This window comes from Tachyglossus aculeatus, chromosome 26 (assembly GCF_015852505.1).
Source record: "Tachyglossus aculeatus isolate mTacAcu1 chromosome 26, mTacAcu1.pri, whole genome shotgun sequence".
Lineage (NCBI taxonomy): Eukaryota > Metazoa > Chordata > Mammalia > Monotremata > Tachyglossidae > Tachyglossus > Tachyglossus aculeatus.
In genome coordinates this window covers 16,725,002-16,746,557 of record NC_052091.1, presented here as the reverse complement: position 1 = coordinate 16,746,557, position 21,556 = coordinate 16,725,002, and the positions used below count along the sequence as shown (strand labels likewise).

The following is a 21,556-nucleotide window of genomic DNA, read 5'->3' as shown; positions in this document are numbered from 1 at the left end:
GTAATTGGAGATAAGATACTTGCGCTCCTGCCTCCTAAATTATGGGCCAGGAACTGATTATTCATTCATTCCATTGTATTTATTGAGTGTTTACTGTTTGCAGAGCACTATACTAAGCACTTCAAAAGTACAGTTCAGCAACAAATAGAGACAGTCTCTTCCCACACCGGGTTCACAGTCTAGAAGGGGGGAGACAGACATCAAAACAAGTTAACAGGCATCAGTAGCATCAATAAATATGATTGAATGAATGAATGAATCAAAAAAAGAAAATAGAATTATAGATATATACACATCATTAATATAAATAAATAGAATTACAAATATGTACATATATACACAAGTGCTGTGGGGCAGGGAGAGCGGTAGAGCAAAGGGAGCAAGCTGAGGAGGGGAGGGGGAGCAGAGGAAAAGTGGGGCTTAGTCTGGGAAGGCCTCCTGGAGGAGTTGAGCCTTCAGGAGGGCTTTGAAGGGGAAGGCAAACGCGTATCACCTCATCACATGGTGTTTTGTGGCTTTGGAGAGATCATGCTGGGCTCTCGAAAAATAACCCTGGGTCTATAATAATAACTGTGAGATTTGTTAAACATTTAATCTGGGCCAACCTCTGGCGATGATAGAAGACATTCAGGTCGGACACCAACTCTGTCCTATGTGGGATTCAAAGCCTAAGTGAGAGGGGAGATCAGATATCGAATCCCTATTTGACAAATGAGGAGGCTGAGGCCAAGAGAAGTGAATCTTAGTGAGTTGCCTAAGATTGCAGAGCAGGGAAGTGATAGAGTCGGTTTTAAAACCCAGGTCCTCTGCCTCCTAGGGATCTTTTAACTAGGCCGCCCTGTTTTCTGGTGCATGTATGTTACTCCTTTCTTCCCTCTTTCCTTGCACATTGCCTTTCCTTTATTCCTCAGAATTCATTTCTGGTAACAGGCTTATAGAAATCAGGGGACCTCAGAGCTCTTTACTTCTGAGCTCTAGCGTAACCTCTACCCAGGGAGCCATGTGAGAGGCTAAGTGCCACTTTCTTCTGGGGCTCATGAGAATTGAGTGTCAATCACCCAAGCAAGTGGTGGCTACCAGAAGGCTTCCTTTGGGTATCTGTTCTGAGAAGCAGCATGGCCTAATGGGAAGAGTCCAGGCGTGGAAATCAGAGGACCTGGGTTCTAATCCTGGCTCCACCTTCTGTCTGCTTGTGTGAGTTTGGGGAAGTCACGTAATTTTTCCATGCCTCAGTTTCCTCATCCATAAAATGGGGGTTAAATCCTACTCCTTTCTCCTTAGACTCTGAGCCCCATGTGAGAGAGGGACAGGGTCCAACTTGATTATCTTGTATCTACCCGGTGCTTAGTACAGAACCTGCATTTGTTTAACAAGTACCATAAAAGAAAATGTCAAATTCTGCGCTCAGAGGGCATCAGGAAAGCCGGAACTGGGTAGCTTTCAGCACCTGGGCTCTGCTTGCTGCTGGCTCTTAGTAACTTTGTCTTGGAAACCCAATCCAGCAATGGGGCTACAGTGGGCTGGAGCTACTTGGTTATCCATCCTTGATTCTCCCATTTCTCAGTCCTTAGCACAGTGGTTGGCACTTAGCACTTTACAAATGCCACAATAATCATTATTAGTTGAACTCAACTTCAGGCCCAGATTCTGGCCAAACCCATTCTAGCCCAGCTCCAGCTAGCTTCCAAATGAAAATGACGTCTAATAGATCATGGCTGCAGACTAGTTCTGGTCTTTGAGGCCATAAAACAGCTTTCCCCCCACACTCCCACCCCCATTGCTGCTCCCCATGCCTGGCAGAGGAAGAATAAGAGAAGGAGGAGGAGGACGAAGAAGAGAAGTAGAAGGGATTGTGCTTGGCTCATGCAATACTAATTGCTCAGGGATGGGATGAGGACACCCTTGGCTGCAGACCTGTGTTTCTTTGTCCTTGGCTTTCATCCCACCACAATCCACTGTCCTCAGTTGCTCTGGATTTTGACATAGATGTGAATCGGGTTGGGATGCACACTGGAGACCTTCTGGGCCCAGTCCCTAGGCCCTAGGTCTGAGGGTGACCACCGGAATAGTTTAAAGGTCAATTCCCCCAACAGCCCCCCAGCCTTTCCATAGAGTCTTTCTTGTTCGGCACAGATTTTCCCACCCCCTTCTCTGAGTCACATTTTGCTCTCTGAATTCTTCCATTTCCTCTGAGACTGGGTTTTATAGAGTTCCGCTCCTCAGCTGCAGACACCCCTCCTGGGGTGTGCTTTCACCTCCAAACCGAACCTCAAAAACAAGGCTGCTGGGTGGTGGGGTGGTTTGTCGCCCGGGCGCATGTTCTGCCAGTGACTTCTGTGTGACGGGACCAGACGATGCCAGCTAGCCGTGCAGGCCCCGGCACCAGTCACTGCCCCTGTAACCACGGCCGGCTCTGTCTGGCCCTGGATTCAGTGGCACGGCTGGATAGCAAATAGGCAGGTGGGCTGGGGAAAGGGTTAATCAAGAAGCAGCGTGGCCTAGTGGAAAGAGCACCGGCCTGGGATTCAGATGACCTTGGTTCTAATCCCAGCTCTGCCTGTTGCCTGTTGTGTGACCTTGGGCAAGTCGCGTAACTTCTCTGTGCCTCAGTTACCTCATCTGTGAAATGGGGATTAAGACCATGAGCCCCATGTGAGACATAGACTGTGTGCCACTTGATTAACTTGTAAATTCCCCAGTACTCAGTACAATCCCTGGCACTTAGTAAGTGTTTAACAAATACCATTAAAAAAGAAAAAAAAGACTAGGCTCATTGCTCTGGTCCAGGAATCTGGTTCGGTCCCCACACAGGGACAATTTCTGCTGCAGACCTTCTGGGCTGGGTTACCTGGGCCTGAATTGTCATCCCTTGAGGTCAAGGGCATCCCTAATTGGGTGTGTATGCCAGGGAAGTGTCTACTGTTGGAAACGATTGGAGAGCTTTAGAGTTGGAAAAGACAGATCACCTATTCAGTCCCCTTGCCTTCTGGCCGGTCTTCAACCGGTCAGTCACTTGGATCTATTGAGTGCTTACTGTGTGCAGAGCACTGTACTAAGCGCTTGGGAGTGTACAATACAACAATAAATGGACACATTTTCCTTCCCACAACGTTTCCCTAGCATTCCATTAGCAGATGGTGTCGAGGAAGGGCAGCCCCAGCCTAAGTGGGGAAATTTAAACTTGGGCCCCACCAGTTTAGCCCCAGGTTGCCAGTGCCCCAGCCTTTGGTAGCCTTTTCAAAGGCCAGCCCCTAAACCGCCTCTGCCAACCCAGAAGTTGTCATTACAACCTTAGGGCTGTTGTGGACAGGATGAAGGAGACGGCGGTGGGGAGGGGCAGGTTGGACCTCGGGACAGGGGAGGGTTAGCTCTGCAGCTATTTTCTTCCCACTGGGGGGTCAGAGGGTGGGGCTGAGGCTAGGGTGGGAAGTTGGACAGGCCATGCCCTTTCTCTTTCTCCATATTAGACCATGCCCAAATCCCACCTGTATGTTTTCTCCCAGCCCTCAGTACAGTAAGAGCCCTCTGAACCTGATGGGCCAGTGATCACACTTGGCTGGGGGCGGTGAGAGGTGCAGGGAGCTTTACCACGGGGAAGAAATGTGGCCTAGAGTCAGAAGGTCATGGGTTCTAGTCCCCACTTAGTTACTTCATCTATAAAATGGCAATTGAGACTGTTAACCCCACGAGGGACAGGGACTGTGTCCAACTCGATTTGCATGTGTCCACCCCAGTGCTTAGTACAATAAATCAATCAATCAATCGTATTTATTGAGCGCTTACTATGTGCAGAGCACTGTACTAAGCGCTTGGGAAGTACAAATTGGCAACACATAGAGACAGTCCCTACCCAACAGTGGGCTCACAGTCTAAAAGGGGGAGACAGAGAACAGAACCAAACATACCAACAAAATAAAATAAATAGGATAGAAATGTACAAGTAAAATAAATAAATAAATAAACAAATAGAGTAATAAATATGTACAAACATATATACATATATACAGGTGCTGTGGGGAAGGGAAGGAGGTAAGATGGGGGGATGGAGAGGGGGACGAGGGGGAGAGAGGGGGACGAGGGGGGGAGAGGGGGACGAGGGGGAGTACAGTGCCTGGCACATTGTAAGTACTTAACAAATACCACCATCATTATTATCATTATTATTATTATTATTACAGTGCTGTGCACACAGTAAGTGCTTAATAAATACTATTGCTACTTTTCCTCCTCTAACTTATTCCCCCTCCCCTCCTTGAAGGCATTATGGTTCCCTGGTGACCACTGCCACCGCAATCAAGGACCACTGCCCCTAAACTATTTTGTTAACAGACCTTTTCAGCCATACCTTTGTGCCTTCTCCCTTCTTATCTTTTCCATCTATAAATCCGTCTCAGAGGCTGTAAACCTATTCTCCTCTCCTTCCCACATACCCTTTGACCCTCAGAGAGCCTGGAGAATAACCTGGGCCTGGTAAGTCTCCTTTGGTATGTTCCCACATTTCTCTGAGGGTCTCTGGGCCACACCCCTTCTCCACCAGAGCTGGCTCTGCTATCCCCATGTTTGATGGCACAGCTGGATGGCCAGTGGGTAATGGGGCAAGGGAAGGGGTTACTTGAGAAGCAGCATGGTCTAATGGAAAGAGCACAGACCTAGGGGTTGGAGGACCTGGGTTCTAATCCTGGCTCTGCCAATTACTTGCTGTGTGACCTTGGACAAGTCACTCAACTTCTCTGTGCCTCGGTTCTCCTGTTCTCCCTCCCACTTAGACTGTCCTACCTAAGTAATTTGTATCTATTCCAGCACTTAGAACAGTGATTGACACATAGTAAGTACTTAACAAATACTATTAAAAACAAAATAAATCAAAATTTTAGCATTCCCAAGCTCCAGGGTTCCAAGATCACATCCCCACAAACCCCTTCTCTTTCCTGCTAATGGAACCATGGACTTTTCACCCCCACTGAATCATGGGCTGGATTTTGGAGGCCAAGATGGGCACTCCCATAAGGATTTCGGAGGGTAATAATAATAATAATAATAATAATAACAATAATAATAGTAATAATAATGGTATTTGTTAAGTGCTTACTATTGGCATTCACTGTTCTAAGCACTAGGATAGATACAAGGTTGTCCCATGTGGAGCTCACAGTCTTAATGTCCATTTGACAGGTGAAGTAACTGAGATACAGAGAAGTTAAGGGACTTGCCCAAAGTCACACAGCTGATAAGTTAGAGAAGCTATCAGCTTCTCTAGCTTATAAGCTAGAGAAGCAGCGTGGCTTAGTGGAAAGAGCATGGGCTTTGGAGTCAGAGGTTATAGGTTCAAATCCTGGCTCCTCCAACTGTCAGCTGTGTGACTTTGGACAAGTCATTTAACTTCTCTGTGCCTCAGTTACCTCATCTGTAAAATGGGGATTAAAACTGTAAGTCCCCAGTGGGACAACCTGATCACTTTGTAACCTCCCCAACACTTAGAACAGTGCTTTGCACATAGTAAGCATTTAATACATACCATTATTGTTATTATTATTATTATAAGTAGCTGAGCCAGGATTAGAATAAGGTATGGGTCAGACTTGGGGAGGTTCGGAGGAGGATGGATAGAAAAAAATTCAAGGAAATGCCTCTGGATCATTCATTCACTCATTCAATTGCATCCACTGAGCGCCTGGTGTGTGCAGAGCACTGTGCTAAGTGCTTGGAAAGTACAGTATGGCAATAAAGGTTGACAATCCATGCCCCCAAGGGGCTCACAGCTAGGCTTAAAGTGCAGGGGTACATTGTACTTCTCGTGGGGGGGGGGGGGGGGGGGGGCACCAACACCAACAACCTGGTTAATGAGGCAGAATTTGCAGCAGCCCCAACCCTCTTGCCTCGGGGCTTGAATCGGCACAAGGGTGATTCATCCTCCCCAAGAACCCCTGACCAGGGTGCAGCCAAACCAGGATGGATGGCCTGGGAAGGCTCTAGGACTCTGGCCATGCCTAGATGCAAGTCCCTGGGTGCTGGGATGACGCCGATGCCCGCTGGTTGGAGAGAAGTTAGGGTTCCCAGACTCTGGGATGTCCCATAGCCCCAGATGACCCAGAAGTGAGGCCAGTACCAGGTCCTGAGGGAGGAGGGGTCAGCGGCATGTGCCACGATGCCTCCAGGGACATCCCCGGCACACCCTCAACATGGGAGGGATTATTGGCCACCTCGGCTCCCTCGCTCACAGCCCTAAACGTTTTGCTGTAGGGCAGCAAAATAAATATCTGTACAGATGGGCAAAGATCATTCTATTTCTCCTCCATGTCTCCTTGTCATCAGGACTTGGGATTCTGGTTCCAGTCACTGGTTGAGAAATAGTGTGGCCTAGTGGAAAGAGCATTGGTTCAGAAGAAGAAGAAGAAAATCAGAGCAGAAGACCTGGGATCTAATTCCAGTTCTGCCTGTTCTGTGCTGGGAAAATTCAGTTCACTTCTCTGTGTCTCAGTCTCCTCATCTGTAAAATGGGGGTTCAATGCCGTTATACCTCCCCCTTAAACTGAGTCCCATGAGGAACAGGGACTGCGCCTGTTCTGCCTATATCGTAGTGAACCCACGTTTGGAACATATTAGGCTCAACAAATGCCACAGTTATCATTTGTCCTGGTCTGTCCACGGTACACTCTTTTGCTGGGGATGTTGGGTGGGAGTCTGCTTGTGTCAGGGATTTGATTCAGGCTCGTCGATGGGGCACCCAATCAAGTTCTGAACATGTACCGAATGGACTGTACAAATAGAAGAAGAAGATGAACGAGCAGGGGATTCCTCTTGCTCACCATTTGGCCCACCCCCTGCTGTGACGGTGTCAAGGGTGCAGAATTTTCCAGGAAACAGCTGCTCCAGCTGTTGGGGGAGACCTGAAAGAGCAGTGGGTGGGTACACAGAATCACTGACAGAAGGCCGTTTCTGTGGCCGCTTTGGCTCTCAGTTATTTATATAGTTATATTATATTTATATTTATATATTATATTTATATAGTTTCTCGAATTTCAGGCAGGGAAGAGAATGGCTATTGTCAGTGAGAAGAAAGCCATTAAGCTACTAAGCAGAACTAGGGTCAGTACAATGCTTAACCCCACCGGAAGGTGTGGCGTGTGCACTCCTCGGCCCGAGCAGGCCCACATCAGTTCCCAGGGGACTTAGCAAGCATTTCCTCTGCTGCCTCTCCCCGGCCACGTGGCCGGGGACCTTGAGCTTCTAGTTCCAGCTTTTGGCCAGGCCCCGTATTAAGCCCCAGATTATCCCATCTCTGCTCCCCACACCAGGCTCTCACACATGCATTGGAAACCCACAGAGGACGGATGTTGTTGCCAGCTCTGGCTGTGGGGCCCCAGGGGAGGCCAGGCCAGGCCAGGCCATGGGGATAGACTGGCCCTGGTGTATGGTGCTCGGAGCTCTACTGAGCCCAGCAGCAGAAGGGAGTCTTGCATGAGGACTTGCAAATCCTGAAGCTCTTCATTTGGGGCCAAAAGCAAATGGGAAGTCAAAGCTTCTTCTCCGCTCCAGATCAGTGGTGACCCTCCCCCTACACACTCACATCCCCGGGCTGCAACGGTACCGCAATGAACAGTGAAAGCCAGCCAGCCGTGGAAGCAGGAAAGCCGGGAATCCGTTGGCCTCATCGATAATTTCCCGTTTAGATGATTTCTGCCTGGACACAAGAGGCAAATATCCTCTTTCTGTTCCCCGTCTCTCCCCTCTCTGGAACCGAGCACTGAGGCAGCCATGAACAGAAATAATCAGCCTGGAAAGGCAGAACGTTTGTTAAGAATATTATGGACTCTGAATCCTCCACGTGGAACGGCATATCTCCAGCTTGGGTTTGGGGCAGAGGAAATGAGGATAAGGCAGCTAAAGGGGCAAAGTGGAGACTGTGCCTTTGGAGAGGGGGATGAGGGTAGAGCCTAGAAGAGGAGTTGGGGGAGTGGTGTCTCAGCTTTAACCCCAAACCACTGGATTCCCTTTGATACTTTCTCAACTATTTCCTGACCTGGAAAATAGAGATCATTGTTTGGAAAATGATTTTAAATCTTGGCTGGAAGGGAGAGAGAGAGCAAGAGAGAGAGAGAGAGAGAGAGAGAGAGAGAGAGAGAGTGTGTGCATGCATGCATGCATGCAGGTGTGTACTCTCTCTCCTGCACACATGCGTGCAATTTGTCAGTACGAATAGTTGCCTCAGCCCTCAGTCAAGCTGGGAATAAAGCAGTGGGGTAGGAATGAGGGAGAAGGAGAGGGGGAAGGAGGGAGAGACCCATTCCATTAAGGTGGAGCAGGTGTGATGAAGGGTCTTGAGTGGCTGAGTCAGGGTAAAGGGTAGTGGCTGACTGATGCCCTTTAAACCCACCCAGATGCTGTATAGTATGGCAGAGGTCCAGGGAGACTGGTGAAGCATTGCTTTCCCTTGGCTTTGCCTGGGCTCCGCAGTCCTGCCAATAATGGAATTCCTGCAGGGCTGCCTAGGGACTAGGGGGTCTTAACTAGAATCCATGGCCCCAGTTGGGGGCATCCCAGAACATCTTCAGGCTCTACAGACCCATGTCACAAAGGTTGTGGCCCCGTCAGCGGCTGCACAATCATCGGGTCAGAAAAGTGGAAAAGGGACACGAATTTAAGGTCTAACTTGATTAGGTTTTATTCTTTTTCTCTTTCATTTTATGAGAACAAATGATCCAAAGACAACATTTTTAGTCTATGTTGCTTGCTGGGGACAGATGAAGTATTTTTCAGTGTGTCACATCATGTTTCTAATGGGCCTGAGGGGAAAAACTCTTTGGTATGAAATGGGTTTTTCGTGATCGTCGAATGAGAATAAGTACGATTTCAGATCTTTTGCGTAGTTCCTGCTTAGAATAACATTAATAATATCATCCCCAGGCTTGATTCCTAAAGTCTGGACTGAGCCTAGAGAACAGGCTAGCCTAGAATTTGAGGCAAGGAGTTGCCAGGCCTCAGCCCCGGTTTTCTTGGAAAGGACCATCCGTAATCATAGCACCTCTGAGCTTGGCCTCCTGGAGCCCTGGCACCTCTGAAAATGCCACTTGAGGAATGTTACTTTACGAAGGAATAGCAGAACCCTTAATTCATGAATTGGGAAGCTGCCCCGGTTTCAGCCCCCGAATCACCGTCCCAGTGACTGCTCCTGCGGGAGCCCACAAAATCCATGACTAGCATCTGGGAAAAGGGAATTAACCCTGGGAAGGACTGCCTCCTCTGGAAATCCACACCCATTTCCTTCGGCAATAACCTAGCTGAGATGTTGAGCTGCTGAGTGGAGGAGGGAGATAAGCTCAATATTAAATAAAAGTAGAATCCGTCAGCACCTTTTAAACTGATTGCTCAAGTGGTATTTCCGCAGCTGTGAAGTCTGGGTGGGAACCTGAGGAGCGGGAATCTGAGGGGAGGGAACCTGAAGTGCTGGAGCCTGAGATGTGGGAATCCAATGAGAGGGAGCTTGAGGCCTAGGAGCCTAAGAGGACAGAGCCCAAAACGAGGGAGCCCAAAGGCCTGGACCTGGAGGAAAGGGAGTCTGAGTGGAGGGAGCCCTAAGGGCAGGAACTGACAGGCCAATATTTCTGGGTCTCTCCTACGAGCCCCACCAGGCTCCAGGCTTCCTTCACCTTGAAAGGAACCCAACCTTTCTGGGCTTCCAGGACTTGACAGTAAATTGCAAATGGAGCAAATTCAAGCAAGGAAGGCCAGCTATGAAGTCTATTGGGCTGGCAAGGGAATGCCGGGGGTGTCCAGACCGGGAGTACTTTCAGCTTCCGCCCCAGGGAGCTCTCCCTGGGTTTTATTTCTGACTATTCCACTTGAGGACAAATAGCTTCACCTTCGCCCTTGGCTGGTACTTATAGTGTGACCGACCCTGGGCCAGGAGCGGCCCAGGCTGGGGAAAGAGCTACAGGCCCCGGATCCCGAGAGTGGCTAGGCAGAGAGGGAACTGGACACATGCATAACCAGAATGATGATAAAACTCATTGTATTTATCAAGCATTTACTGTGTGCCAAATAGTGGGGAAATACTTCTTCATCCTTCTGAGGAGACAGGAAGTGAACATATGGAATCTCTTCCCTTGGGAAGCACTTAACTTCTGTGTGATCTTGGACAAGTCACTTCTCGTTGCTTCAGTTCCTTCATCTGCACAATGTGGATTAGACTGCGATTCCCATGTGGGACCTGATTGTCCTGCATCTGCCCCAGCTGTAAGTACAGTGTTTGGCATTATAGTAAGTGCTTAACAAATACCACAGTTATTATCATTATTGGAAGTTTTACAGTCAGAAATATAGGTTCAAGAAGAATTTGGATAAATTTATGGATAGGAGGCCCTCAGTGGTTATTATGAGGAAAAGGTAGGGAATCTTGTAAGGCTCAAGTAGGATTTGGATAATGACATTGCATAGATGGTCTTTGTTAAGTACTTACTATTTGCCAGCCACTGTAATAAACACAAGACTGGACATAGTCCCTGTCCCACAATCTAAAAGGAAAGGAGAACCAGTATATCATCCCCATTTTACAGATGAGGAAATTGAAGCAAAGAAAAGCGAAGTGACTTGCCTGAGGTCACCAGCAGGCAAGTGGCAGAATTGAATTAGAATTGAATTGATTAGAACCCAGGCCCTCATGTTCCTTGACCCTTGCTCTTTCTACTAGGTCATATTGCTCCCTAATGGATATACTCATGGACTGGGCATCCAAAATTGAGTTGGTAGGGATGTAGAGAGAAAGGTTGGGAATATTTTATCAGACAACCAACAGGATGCAAAATACCATCCTGTCAACATACCTGGAATACTGCAGCACCTGTAACAGTGAAGGGCAGGATGGAAGGTGGGAGGAGGGGGTGGAGGGGAAGGAGGCATCTCGCTTACGGGAGCTTGGGATTTCTTTTTGGTACTAAGTCCCATTCCTGTGACAAGAGAGGCACAGCACAGGGATTGCAAAATGGAGATCAAGTGCTTGCCTAGTGTTGGCTGTCCTTGCCTGAGGGTTCTTGAAATGTCTCTGGCAGAGATTATAGTTTATCCTGCCTTTTCATTGACCTTGGGGAGATAGACATATTGGCACGTGTGTTACCCCCTTCCTTTCCCTTTCCCCCCTCCTCTTCCCTTCCTTTCCCTCCCTGTCTCTCCCCTTCCTTTCTCTTCCTTCCCTTCCCCTCCCCTCCTCTTCCCTTCCCCTCCCCTCCTCTTCCCTTCACTTCTTTTATCTTCTCTTGCATTCTTTCCTCTTCCTTTTCCTCCACAGCTGTCCTTCCCCTCCTGTTTTCATTCTCTCCCCTTCCTCTTCCTTCCCTTTCTCTTCGTTCTCTTTCCTTTGCCTCCCCTTCCTTCCCCTTCTCTCCCCTTCTCCCTCCCTCCCTCTCCTCCCCTCTCCTTTCCTCTCCTTTCTTTCCTTGCTCCTCTGTGTCTCGGGCTTTCTAGGCTGGGTTGACCAGTTAGTCCCTGAACTCTCCTGGGCTGGCTAAGAAAGGAAAAATGAGAGTTTTGCTTGCAAGTCAGCCCCTACTATCAACTGCAGTTCACACCCAGATCCATCCCAGCCTGCGACACTTCTGCCTGGGCCAACGGTGGGCATGCCCGGTCCCATTTCCTGGTGAATACCAAGTGCCAGGGCCAGGGTACTGGCCAACACCTGCTACTCCCAACAAGGCTGGTTTCCCCAGCCAGTTCTGCCACAAGGCGTATGCTGGACATCCCTCCTGGCTAAGAAAAGCTACTGCTGGCCTGAGCTGGATCTCGTAGCTACTGCTTCTGACCAGCTGGGAGGATGGGGTGCAGTGGGGAAGAGGACCAGGACGGGCCCTCACCTGTCCCTCTACCAGCCCCCATTCCCAAATGGCCCCCTCCCCCACAGTTGGGTTACTGGGATGAGGGGTCGGTCCCGAAGTCACCACACCAATTTTAAACTGACCCTGTCCAAATAAAACCTTTTGGGCTGCTGTTTTTCATTTAAACCTGATGCTGCAGCCAGACACAAGGAGCAGGGACGAGAGCTGGAGGAAACATCTGCAGAGGCATTCAGGGGCACACTGGGCCCAGATTGGTGGGGCAAACATATTCCTGGAGCCCCCTGCCAGCACCACCCTGATCCAATGGGCCCCTGTTCTTTCCTCTCTTCAAAAGATGACAACCTCTTCCCTGGAGCATCCCACTCCCCACCCCAGGGGGTTCACCCAAATCAGGAATACCTGTATCCCGCCCATCACCCCATGACAGGAGTCCACAGGACCTAGCAGTGACTTGACACCTTTTCTCCCCTTCCCCCTCAAGTCTTTTCATTAAGAGATTTCTGTCCAGCAATGTAAATCCTGGAAAACATGTTTTTACAGTCCACCTGAGTCCCAGGTGCTGAACCATTACTGAAGACATAAAACTTTATAAGCTCCTCGTTCCACCCTTTTCCAGACAGAGAGCTTTAATTTTCCAATCACCAGAATCCAATCCCCATTCAGGGCCAGGCTCCCTGGTCATCTCTGAAAAAAGAGTATAATCGCGGAGAAATCCCCACCCCTTTCTTGGTCCCAGTTCTTCCCTGGAGGTTTCCACTCACGCTGTTCTCCTTTGAGAACATTCTTTGCCTCACAGAGTCATGAATATCCCTTTCTCCTAGAACGAGGCCTGTGTTCTTGCCTCGTTGTTCCTTGTTGAGGAGGTTATTGAGGAAGCAAGTTGAGGAAGACTGGTTGAGTCTTCCTTGTTGAGGAAGACTATTCTAAGGGGAACAATTTCCCTTTCCCTCCCTTGTTTTCACCCTTCCCACCTTCAGATCCTTATTCAAATCACAACTCATCCAAGAGGCTTTTCCTGACTGCTCCCTCATTTCCCCTACTCCATCTCCCTAGGCACTTGTATTTACCCTTTAAGTATTGGATATTCAACTACCTTCAGCCCCACAATGGTTTTTTAATGGCATTTGTTAAACATATCCATAATTTGGGTGGTCTTTAAATGCCAAGGGCCTTGGAGTCAGAAGACCTGGGTACCTACTGTGGGCAACCCACATATTTAATCTGTCACCAAATCCTGTCAGTTCAACCTTCATAATGATTAAAATCCATTCATTCATTCAATCATATATATTGAGCATTTACTGTGCAGAGCCTTTTCTCTCCGTCCAAACTGCCATCATGTTAATCCAAGCACTTATCCTATCCGCCTTGACTACTGCATCAGCCTCCTTGCTGATCTCCCTGCCTCCTGTCTCTCTCCCCACTCCAGTCCATACTTCACTCTGATGCTGGGATCATTTTTTTTTAAAAAACATTTAGTCCATCTTTCCCCCCTCCTCAAGAACCTCCAGTAGTTGTCCATCCACCTCCTCATCAAACAGAAGCTACTTACCATAGGCTTTAAATCACTCATTCTCCTTGCCCTCTCCTAAATCATCTCACTGATCACCTACTACAGCCCAGCCTGTTCATTCTACCGCCAACCTACTCACTGTACCTCAATTTCTTCTGTCTCTCTGACAATCCCTCATCTGCATCCTGCCCCTGGCCTGGATCTGCCAGACCACCACTCTCCCCACCTTCAAAGCCTTATGAAAATCACATCTCTTCTGAGAGACCGTCCCTGACTAAGGCTTCATTTCCCCGATCCCTCTCCCTTCTGCCTCTCCCTTGTCCTTAGATTTGAACCCTTTATTCACTCCACCCTCAGCCCCACAGCACTTACGTACATATTTGTAATTTATTTTATCATCTGTCTCCCCCCTAGACTGTAAAGTCCTCGTGGACAAGGATTGTGTCGGCCAATTCTGTTACATTGTACTCTCCCAAGTGCTTAGTACAATGCTCTGCACACACTAAGTGCTCAGTAAATACGATTGATTGATTGGGCGAGTAGCGTTTTGCTGGATGTGAAGGGGGAGGGAGTCCCAGGCTTGGGTTGACAGCGAGATTGATGAGAGCCAAGCCCAGTGAGTAGGTTGGTGTGGCAGGAGGGAAAGGTGTGAACCGGGTTGTAGTGGGAGAGGGAAAATGGAGACATCATGGGGCGAATATCCTGAAAGTGACAGGCTATTACCCCGAGAACTACTGGGGTCTGGGCAGGTTTGCGGTGAGCTTGTTTCTGTGTCCAAATATCATGGGGTCTGGGTCCCCTGTCCTAGAGGCAAACTATGGTCATGTTCATTCAAGCAGCTTGGCCTTTTGGCTGAGGACGTGCCAGGGGCCTGAGTAACCCCTTCTATGTCCCAGTGGAGAAGTCAAGGGGGACCACCACCCTTGATGGCAAAAAGCCTCATAAACCCTGCAACAGAGCTTTTGGCTTCCCTCCCTTCTCCCTCCCTCACAGCCTCCCTGTCTCCCTTCCTCTGACTGTGCCATTTCTGTTGACAGGCCGTGGGCTGCGACCGACAACTTGGGAGTGGAGCCAAGGAAGACAACTGTGGAGTCTGTGCAGGGGACGGCTCGACCTGTAGGCTCGTGCGGGGGCAGACCAAAGTGCACGTTCCGACAGACAAAAGTAGGTTTCGCAGTGCACCCTGGGACACAGTGCGGTGGGGCAGATTGGAGAGCCGATAGGGTGGGATCTGCGGGATCAACATGTGGAGAAATGGCGTGGCTTAATGGAAATTGCACGGGCCTGGGCTTCTGGGGACCTGGGTTCTCATCCAGTTTCACTACTTGCGCTGGGTGAGCTTGGACAAATCATTTACCTTTTCTGTGTCTCAGTTTTCTCATCTGTAAAATGGGGGTTACATACCTGTTTTCCTTCGAATTAGACTGCGAGCTTCTTGAGGGGGCAGGGGCTAGCTCTGATGTGATGATCTTGTATCTGTCACAGCTCATAGTACAATGCTTGGTAAATAGTTTGTGATTAACAAATCCCATGGTGATTATCATTGGGTGCATACATGTTGTTGGGAGTGAGTAGCCAGGCAAAAGTGGCTACAGAGGTCCTGGGAGGACCCATTCCAGCAGAATGTGTTTTGGATCTGTCTTTCATAGGGGTTTCCCTGGAAGTGTTCAACTCAGGCTGGAGTTGCTTCCCCAGCTTAACTCCTGGTTACAGGGCTGAAGGGGGAGGAGGACAAGTCATTCTGCTCTTGGTGTTTCTGGGCTCATGTTTCTGGATGGGAGTTGAGGGGATCTGTAGGAATATAGTTAAAGTCAGCAAGGCCAGAGCATAGTGTGTCCTAGCCCCCAGCCCAGATCCAGACCCCATCCAGAAGCAGGGTGGCTCAATAGAAAGAGCAGAGGCCATGGGTTGAAATCCCAACTCCGCCAATTGTCAGCTGTGTGACTTTGGACAAGTCATTTCACTTCTCTGGGCCTCAGTTCCCTCATCTGTAAAATGGGGATTAAGACTGTGAGCCCCCCGTGGGATAACTTGATCACCTTGTAACCTCCCCAGCGCTTAGAACAGTGCTTTGCACGTAGTAACCATCCTTCCCATCTCACAAGCCCGCAACCTTGGTGTCATCCTCGACTCCGCTCTCTCATTCACCCCTCACATCCAAGCCGTCACCAAAACCTGCCGGTCTCAGCTCCGCAACATTGCCAAGATCCGCCCTTTCCTCTCTATCCAAACTGCTACCCTGCTCATTCAAGCTCTCATCCTATCCCGTCTGGACTACTGCACCAGCCTTCTCTCTGATCTCCCATCCTCGTGTCTCTGTCCACTTCAATCCATACTTCATGCTGCTGCCCGGATTATCTTTGTCCAGAAACGCTCTGGGCATATTACTCCCTCCTCAAAAATCTCCAGTGGCTACCAATCAATCTGCGCATCAGGCAGAAACTCCTCACCCTGGGCTTCAAGGCTCTCCATCACCTCGCCCCCTCCTACCTCACCTCCCTTCTCTCCTTCTACTGCCCAGCCCACAACCTCCGCTCCTCCACCGCTAATCTCCTCACTGTACCTCGTTCTCGCCTGTCCTGCCGTCGACCCCCGGCCCACGTCATCCCCCGGGCCTGGAATGCCCTCCCTCTGCCCCTCCGCCAAGCTAGCTCTCTTCCTCCCTTCAAGGCCCTGCTGAGAGCTCACCTCCTCCAGGAGGCCTTCCCAGACTGAGCCCCTTCCCTCCTCTCCCCCTCGTCCCCCTCTCCATCCCCCCATCTTACCTCCTTCCCTTCCCCACAACACCTGTATATATGTATATATGGTTGTACATATTTATTACTCTATTTATTTATTTATTTATTTTACTTGTACATTTCTATCCTATTTATTTTATTTTGTTGGTATGTTTGGTTCTGTTCTCTGTCTCCCCCTTTTAGACTGTGAGCCCACTGTTGGGTAGGGACTGACTCTATGTGTTGCCAATTTGTACTTCCCAAGCGCTTAGTACAGTGCTCTGCACATAGTAAGCGCTCAATAAATACGATTGATTGATTGATTGATAGTAAGCGCTTAACAAATGCCATCATTATCATTATTATTGTTATATCAGGGCCCCAGGCCGAACCGGAAGTGAGTCAGGACCATCGTCCAAGTAGGTGTGTAGACTCATCTTTGGCAGAGCCTCTGCCCCCTGCATCTGCCCCCACGCCCCAGAGAAAATCAGGTGGCTATGAAACTACCTCCCAAGCACAGTAGCTGACTGACAGGCTGGAACTCCAAGAATGGGTCTAACCAAGAGGTTTCTGAGGGCAGAGGTCTGTTTGGTGATGTGGAGATTAGTTCCGCCAACTGCCCTGCAGGCCTAAGCTATCTTGCGTGGGATTGAGGACTGAATTTAAGGGTCAACGAATAGCCCAACCGGACCCCTTCAGCACGGGCTGCCGCTGCTTGTTCGCTTATTATTGTGGAGCCAAACGCGGACCGGGCCACCTGAATTCCAAGTAGGACATTCCGCTTGGAGTCTCTTCCTGGAAAGAATTCAAAATATTTATTTCAGTGCAGTAAATATCATGTGTTTTCCTCTTTTAACCCTGACCCTGAGGTTAGAAGGGAAGGAGGGTGCATAATATAGTTAGATTTTCTAAAGATCTTTGCTAAGTTTCCACAGCAAAGGTTTTTAAACAAAGCTAGTAACCACGAGATTACAGAAAATGTCTGTCCTCATCATCGTCATCACTGGTACTTATTGAGTGCTTACTATGTGCAGAACAGTGTACTAAGCTCTTGAAACAGTACACTACAACAGAGTTGGTAGTTACGTTCCCTGCCCACAACAAGCTTACAATCTAGAGGGGGTCTAGACATTAACATAAATAATTAATTTATGATATGGATAGGATACTGGCTACAGTATAGAAAACCCAAGAAAGGGGGTAAACAGACACTTTTCCAGAGGCAGAAGTTTAAATGGTGACTGCTGAGATCAGTTTTGTTTAACATCATCATAACTGACTTATGTCCATATATATATATATAATATATATTTAGTGGTCTCATCTCAGAGTCCTTCCCCAAGGACCCTGCCATCAGCCAGATGCTGACAGAGAGGCCTCATGGAGAACATCTCAGTTTCTTCCAAATCTCAGCCCCCTCCCTCTTCTTGCATCTTTTGGGAAGTCACGGGGCAGTTTTAGAATGCAGGTCAGCTTTTTTCAAGCAGCTGATAGGTGTGTTCCATCTAGCATGGAGCAATGCTGAGAGGTAATGATGGTTCAGAGTGTGTTCAACGTTGAAAACCAGAGTTCCAAATTTTTGAGTTCTCTTCTAACATGCTCCAGTCTGGGGCTCTTATCCAGCCAGACTTTGGTGGATGGGAGAGACAAGATTTGGCCAAAGTGACAGGTGAGGAAGAGGCTCAAGGAATGGGTTAGAGGCCGAAAAGTTGAAGGAGAAGAACATATAGAAGATTCATTAAGGAGTAATGAAGGCCGAGTTGGGAGCTCCCTGAGGAACCCCTAGGTAACAATAATAGTAATACTAATTGTATCAGTTAAGCGTAGACTATGTGACGAGCACAGTGGCAAACACTGTACTAAGAGATGGGTTAGATACAAAATAATCCAATCCTTGACACACAAGGAGTTCATGGGGGGAGGGAGAACAGATATCGAATCGCCATTTTAAAAGTGGGCAAACTGAGGCCCAGAGAAGTTAAGCGACTTTGTGGAAAATAATAATAAGAGAAGCAGCGTGGCTCAGTGGAAAAAGCATGGGCTTTGGAGTCAGCGGTCAGGGGTTCAAATCCTGGCTCTGCCAACTGTCAGCTGTGTGACTTTGGGCAAGTCACTTCACTTCTCTGGGCCTCAGTTCCCTCATCTGTAAAATGGGGATTGACTGTGACCTGATCACCTTGGAACCTCCCCAGCGCTTAGAACAGTGCTTTGCACTTAGCGCCTATTGAATGCCATCATCATCATCATCATCATCATCAAAGCGTATTTCCCTCACGAACCCAACCGAGGGACCCATCCGAGGTCAAAACTGGCCACTGTTCCCGCTTCTTCACAGACAACAGCACCTGTATATACGTATATATGTTTGTATGTATGTATTACTCTATTTTATTTGTACATATTCTATTTATTTTATTTTGTTAATATGTTTTGTTTTGTTCTCTGTCTCCCCCTTCTAGACCATGAGCCCACTGTTGGGTAGGGACCGGCTCTATATGTTGCCAACTTGGACTTCCCAAGTGCTTAGTACAGTGCTCTGCACACAGTAAGCGCTCAATAAATATGATTGAGTGAATGAATGAATGAAAATAGCTGGGATTTCCCCAAATAATCTGGCTCCCATTCATGCACTCCTTCCACTAGGCCGGGCCTCTGCTGAGGTCACTGGTCACCCAGCAGCCACCCCTGCCCTGACCGGGCATGGGCCTAGTTGGAGCAGTCTTTTGGGCAAGGGAGGAGAGGAGCTGAGGGTAAGCTGGTGATAGAGAAGCAGCATGGCCTAGTGGGAAGAGCACAGGCTTGGGAGTCAAAAGAACTTGGCTTCTAATCCCAGCTCTGCTTCTTGTCTGCTGTGTGGCCTTGGGCAAATCACTTAACTTCTCTGTGCCTCAGTATCCTCCTCTGTAAAATGGGGATTAAGACTGTGAGTCCCATGTGGGAAATGGACTATGTCCAACCTGTTTACCTTGTATCCATCCCAGTGCTTAGAACAATGCCTGGCACATAGTAAGCACCTAACAAATACCATAAAAGAAAAAATCCCAGCAGTAGCTGGAGGGTGGGCAAGAAGGTTAATAGTGTGGCCTAGATGAAAAAGCCTTGACCTGGGGGTCAGAGGACCCAGGCTCTAATCCCAGCTTTGACACTAGCCTGCTCCGGGACCTTGGGCAAGTCACTTCACTTCTCTCTGCAAAATGGGGATTCAGTACCTATTCTCCTCCTACTTAGACTGTGAGAGCCTTGTGGGACAGGGAATATGTCTGACCTGATTAACTGATTAACCCCAGTGCTTAGAGCGGTGCGTGACACATATCAAATGCTTAACAAGTACAAGAAAATAATAATAGTCAAGATAATGATAATCATAATCATAACAATAATATAATAAAGAAAAAAGAGGGGGCCACCATTGGACCTGGCAGTTCTAGCAAGGAAAAGGAGGGCTCAGACAAACCTTGGATTTGGCATTCCACTGTGTTGGAATTGGCTGAGAAGCTCATGCTGGGCCCCTGGAGGGAATGTTAGGGTTGGAGGGTGTGCGCCTATGAGGGCAACCACCACCAGAGTCTCTGATGGCCTTATACTATGGGAGACGGTGTCCAGAGCAGGATGGCCTGGGGACTGATCCAGTGGGGCGTGACTCTTGCTTTGACCTAGGTTGGTGTTTCTCGTGGCCTAGCGTCTTTACCTTTTTTAAAAAGATGGTATTTCTTAAGTACTTACTATGTGCCAGGCACCGTACTAAGCCCTGGCCTAGATACAAGCTAAGCAGGTTGGACACAGTCCATGTCCCACATGGCGCTCACAGTCTTAATCATTTTACAGTTGAGGGAACTGAGGCATAGAGAAATTTGCTCAAGGTGACATTAACAGACAAGTGGCAGAGCCAGGATTAGAACTCTATCCACTCTATCCCCTAGCCCACTAGCCATTTTTTGGAATGGACTTTCTAACCCAGGCCTGTGGAGGTCTTCACATCCGGCCTGTCCCCATCAGAGAACCCAGACACAGGATCAGGTGACTTGGCACCTCATTGGTAAACAACCCCCCACAAAACTCTGTCTGAAGCCCCAACAAGCCAGGGACACCAAGTCAAGGTAATGAAGGGCTTAATTGCCACTGGCAACCAGAGTTCTGCAGGCCATCATCTCTCCTCCTTTACCCCTTGGAGCTCTCAGGGATGGCTGAGAATGGCTTTTCTAAACAAAAGGGGAAATTGTGAGCTGTGAAATGCTATAAACAAACAGAAAGGCATTCAGCAAGCTGAGGGAGAGGAATTACAGATGGGGCGGGCCCCCCTAGACTCATTAGTTCTCAAATCTAAAGCAGAGGGACAGGGGAAATTCTAACTGAGACTCGGCATCTGGGCAGCTGTGAGTATTACAGCCCAATTGCTTGATTTTCACCTTATTCAACACTTTGTAAAATTCCTTCTGAAACATAACAATTTGGGAACATCTGTAGTCAGTGCCACATTCTTTTCCACTGTGACTTATGGGTGGCTCAAGACTAGCTCTGAAGTTTTGGGTTTTTTTATCATATTTTTTAAGCATTTATTACGTTCCAGGCGTTGTACTAAATGCTGGGGCTAGAAACAAGCTACAGTCCATGTCCCACATGGGGCTCACAGTCTTAATCCCCATTTTACAGATGAGTTAACTGAGGCCCAGAAAAGTGAAGTGACTTGCCCAAAATCACCCAGCAGACAAGTGGCCAAGCTGGAGTTAGAACCCAAGTCCTTTGATTCTGGGGCCCATGCTCTTCTACGTCGTCCCGCTGCTTCTAAGGGAGTAGTTTGAAGTTCCAAGAGAGTCTAGACCACTCTTAGAAAAGAGCACTGATGAGACATTAAGAGCATACAATCAGTATCTGTCCAAAAAGGCCTGGTTTTCCTGCCACCGACCATCAGAGGGACACTTGATTCACAGCCAGGAAAATGAGCTGGAGTTTTTATCCTGGCTCGCTCCTGGCACCTTTGGGCCACTGGGTGAATTCCCAGGGTTCCAAGCCCTTCTACTCAATCAATCAATCAATCAATCGTATTTATTGAGCGCTTACTGTGTGCAGAGCACTGTACTAAGCACTTGGGAAGTACAAGTTGGCAACATACTCCTTCCCAGTAGTCCAGTAAGACCACAGTAGTCCTCAGTCTCACACTGAAGGAAAGTAAGGATTAATTAGTCAATCAATAGTATTTACTGAGCACTAGCTCCTTTCTGCCGTGTCTCTGCCCTACCCCTGTTCTCCAGGATTTATTTTCTTTGTTTGAACCCTAATGATAACAACAGCTGTTGCTAAGGGCGCAACTGCCATGTCATCGACTGTATCCCTGCCTCCCCACGCCAGTCAAGCTGGGGGGTCAAGAACAGAAATGGACCGTGGCACAGTGGAGGTGGAGCGATTTCCTTCCAAGCCTACACTGCTCCCACGACCCCATTGCACCTGACCCATTTCTGTCCTTGTCTCCCCAGCTCGGCACCCACTAGGCATTCAGTAAATAC

General features: G+C 48.5%; 1 protein-coding gene across 1 annotated transcript in view; it reads left to right on the top strand.

Moving 5' to 3' along the window:
• The window catches only part of ADAMTSL3 (ADAMTS like 3), a 317,132-nt gene that overhangs the window by 178,969 nt on the left and 116,607 nt on the right, over nt 1-21,556 (top strand). The window contains 1 exon segment of the mRNA XM_038767353.1: nt 14,376-14,502. Coding sequence (XP_038623281.1) covers nt 14,376-14,502 — 127 coding nt within the window.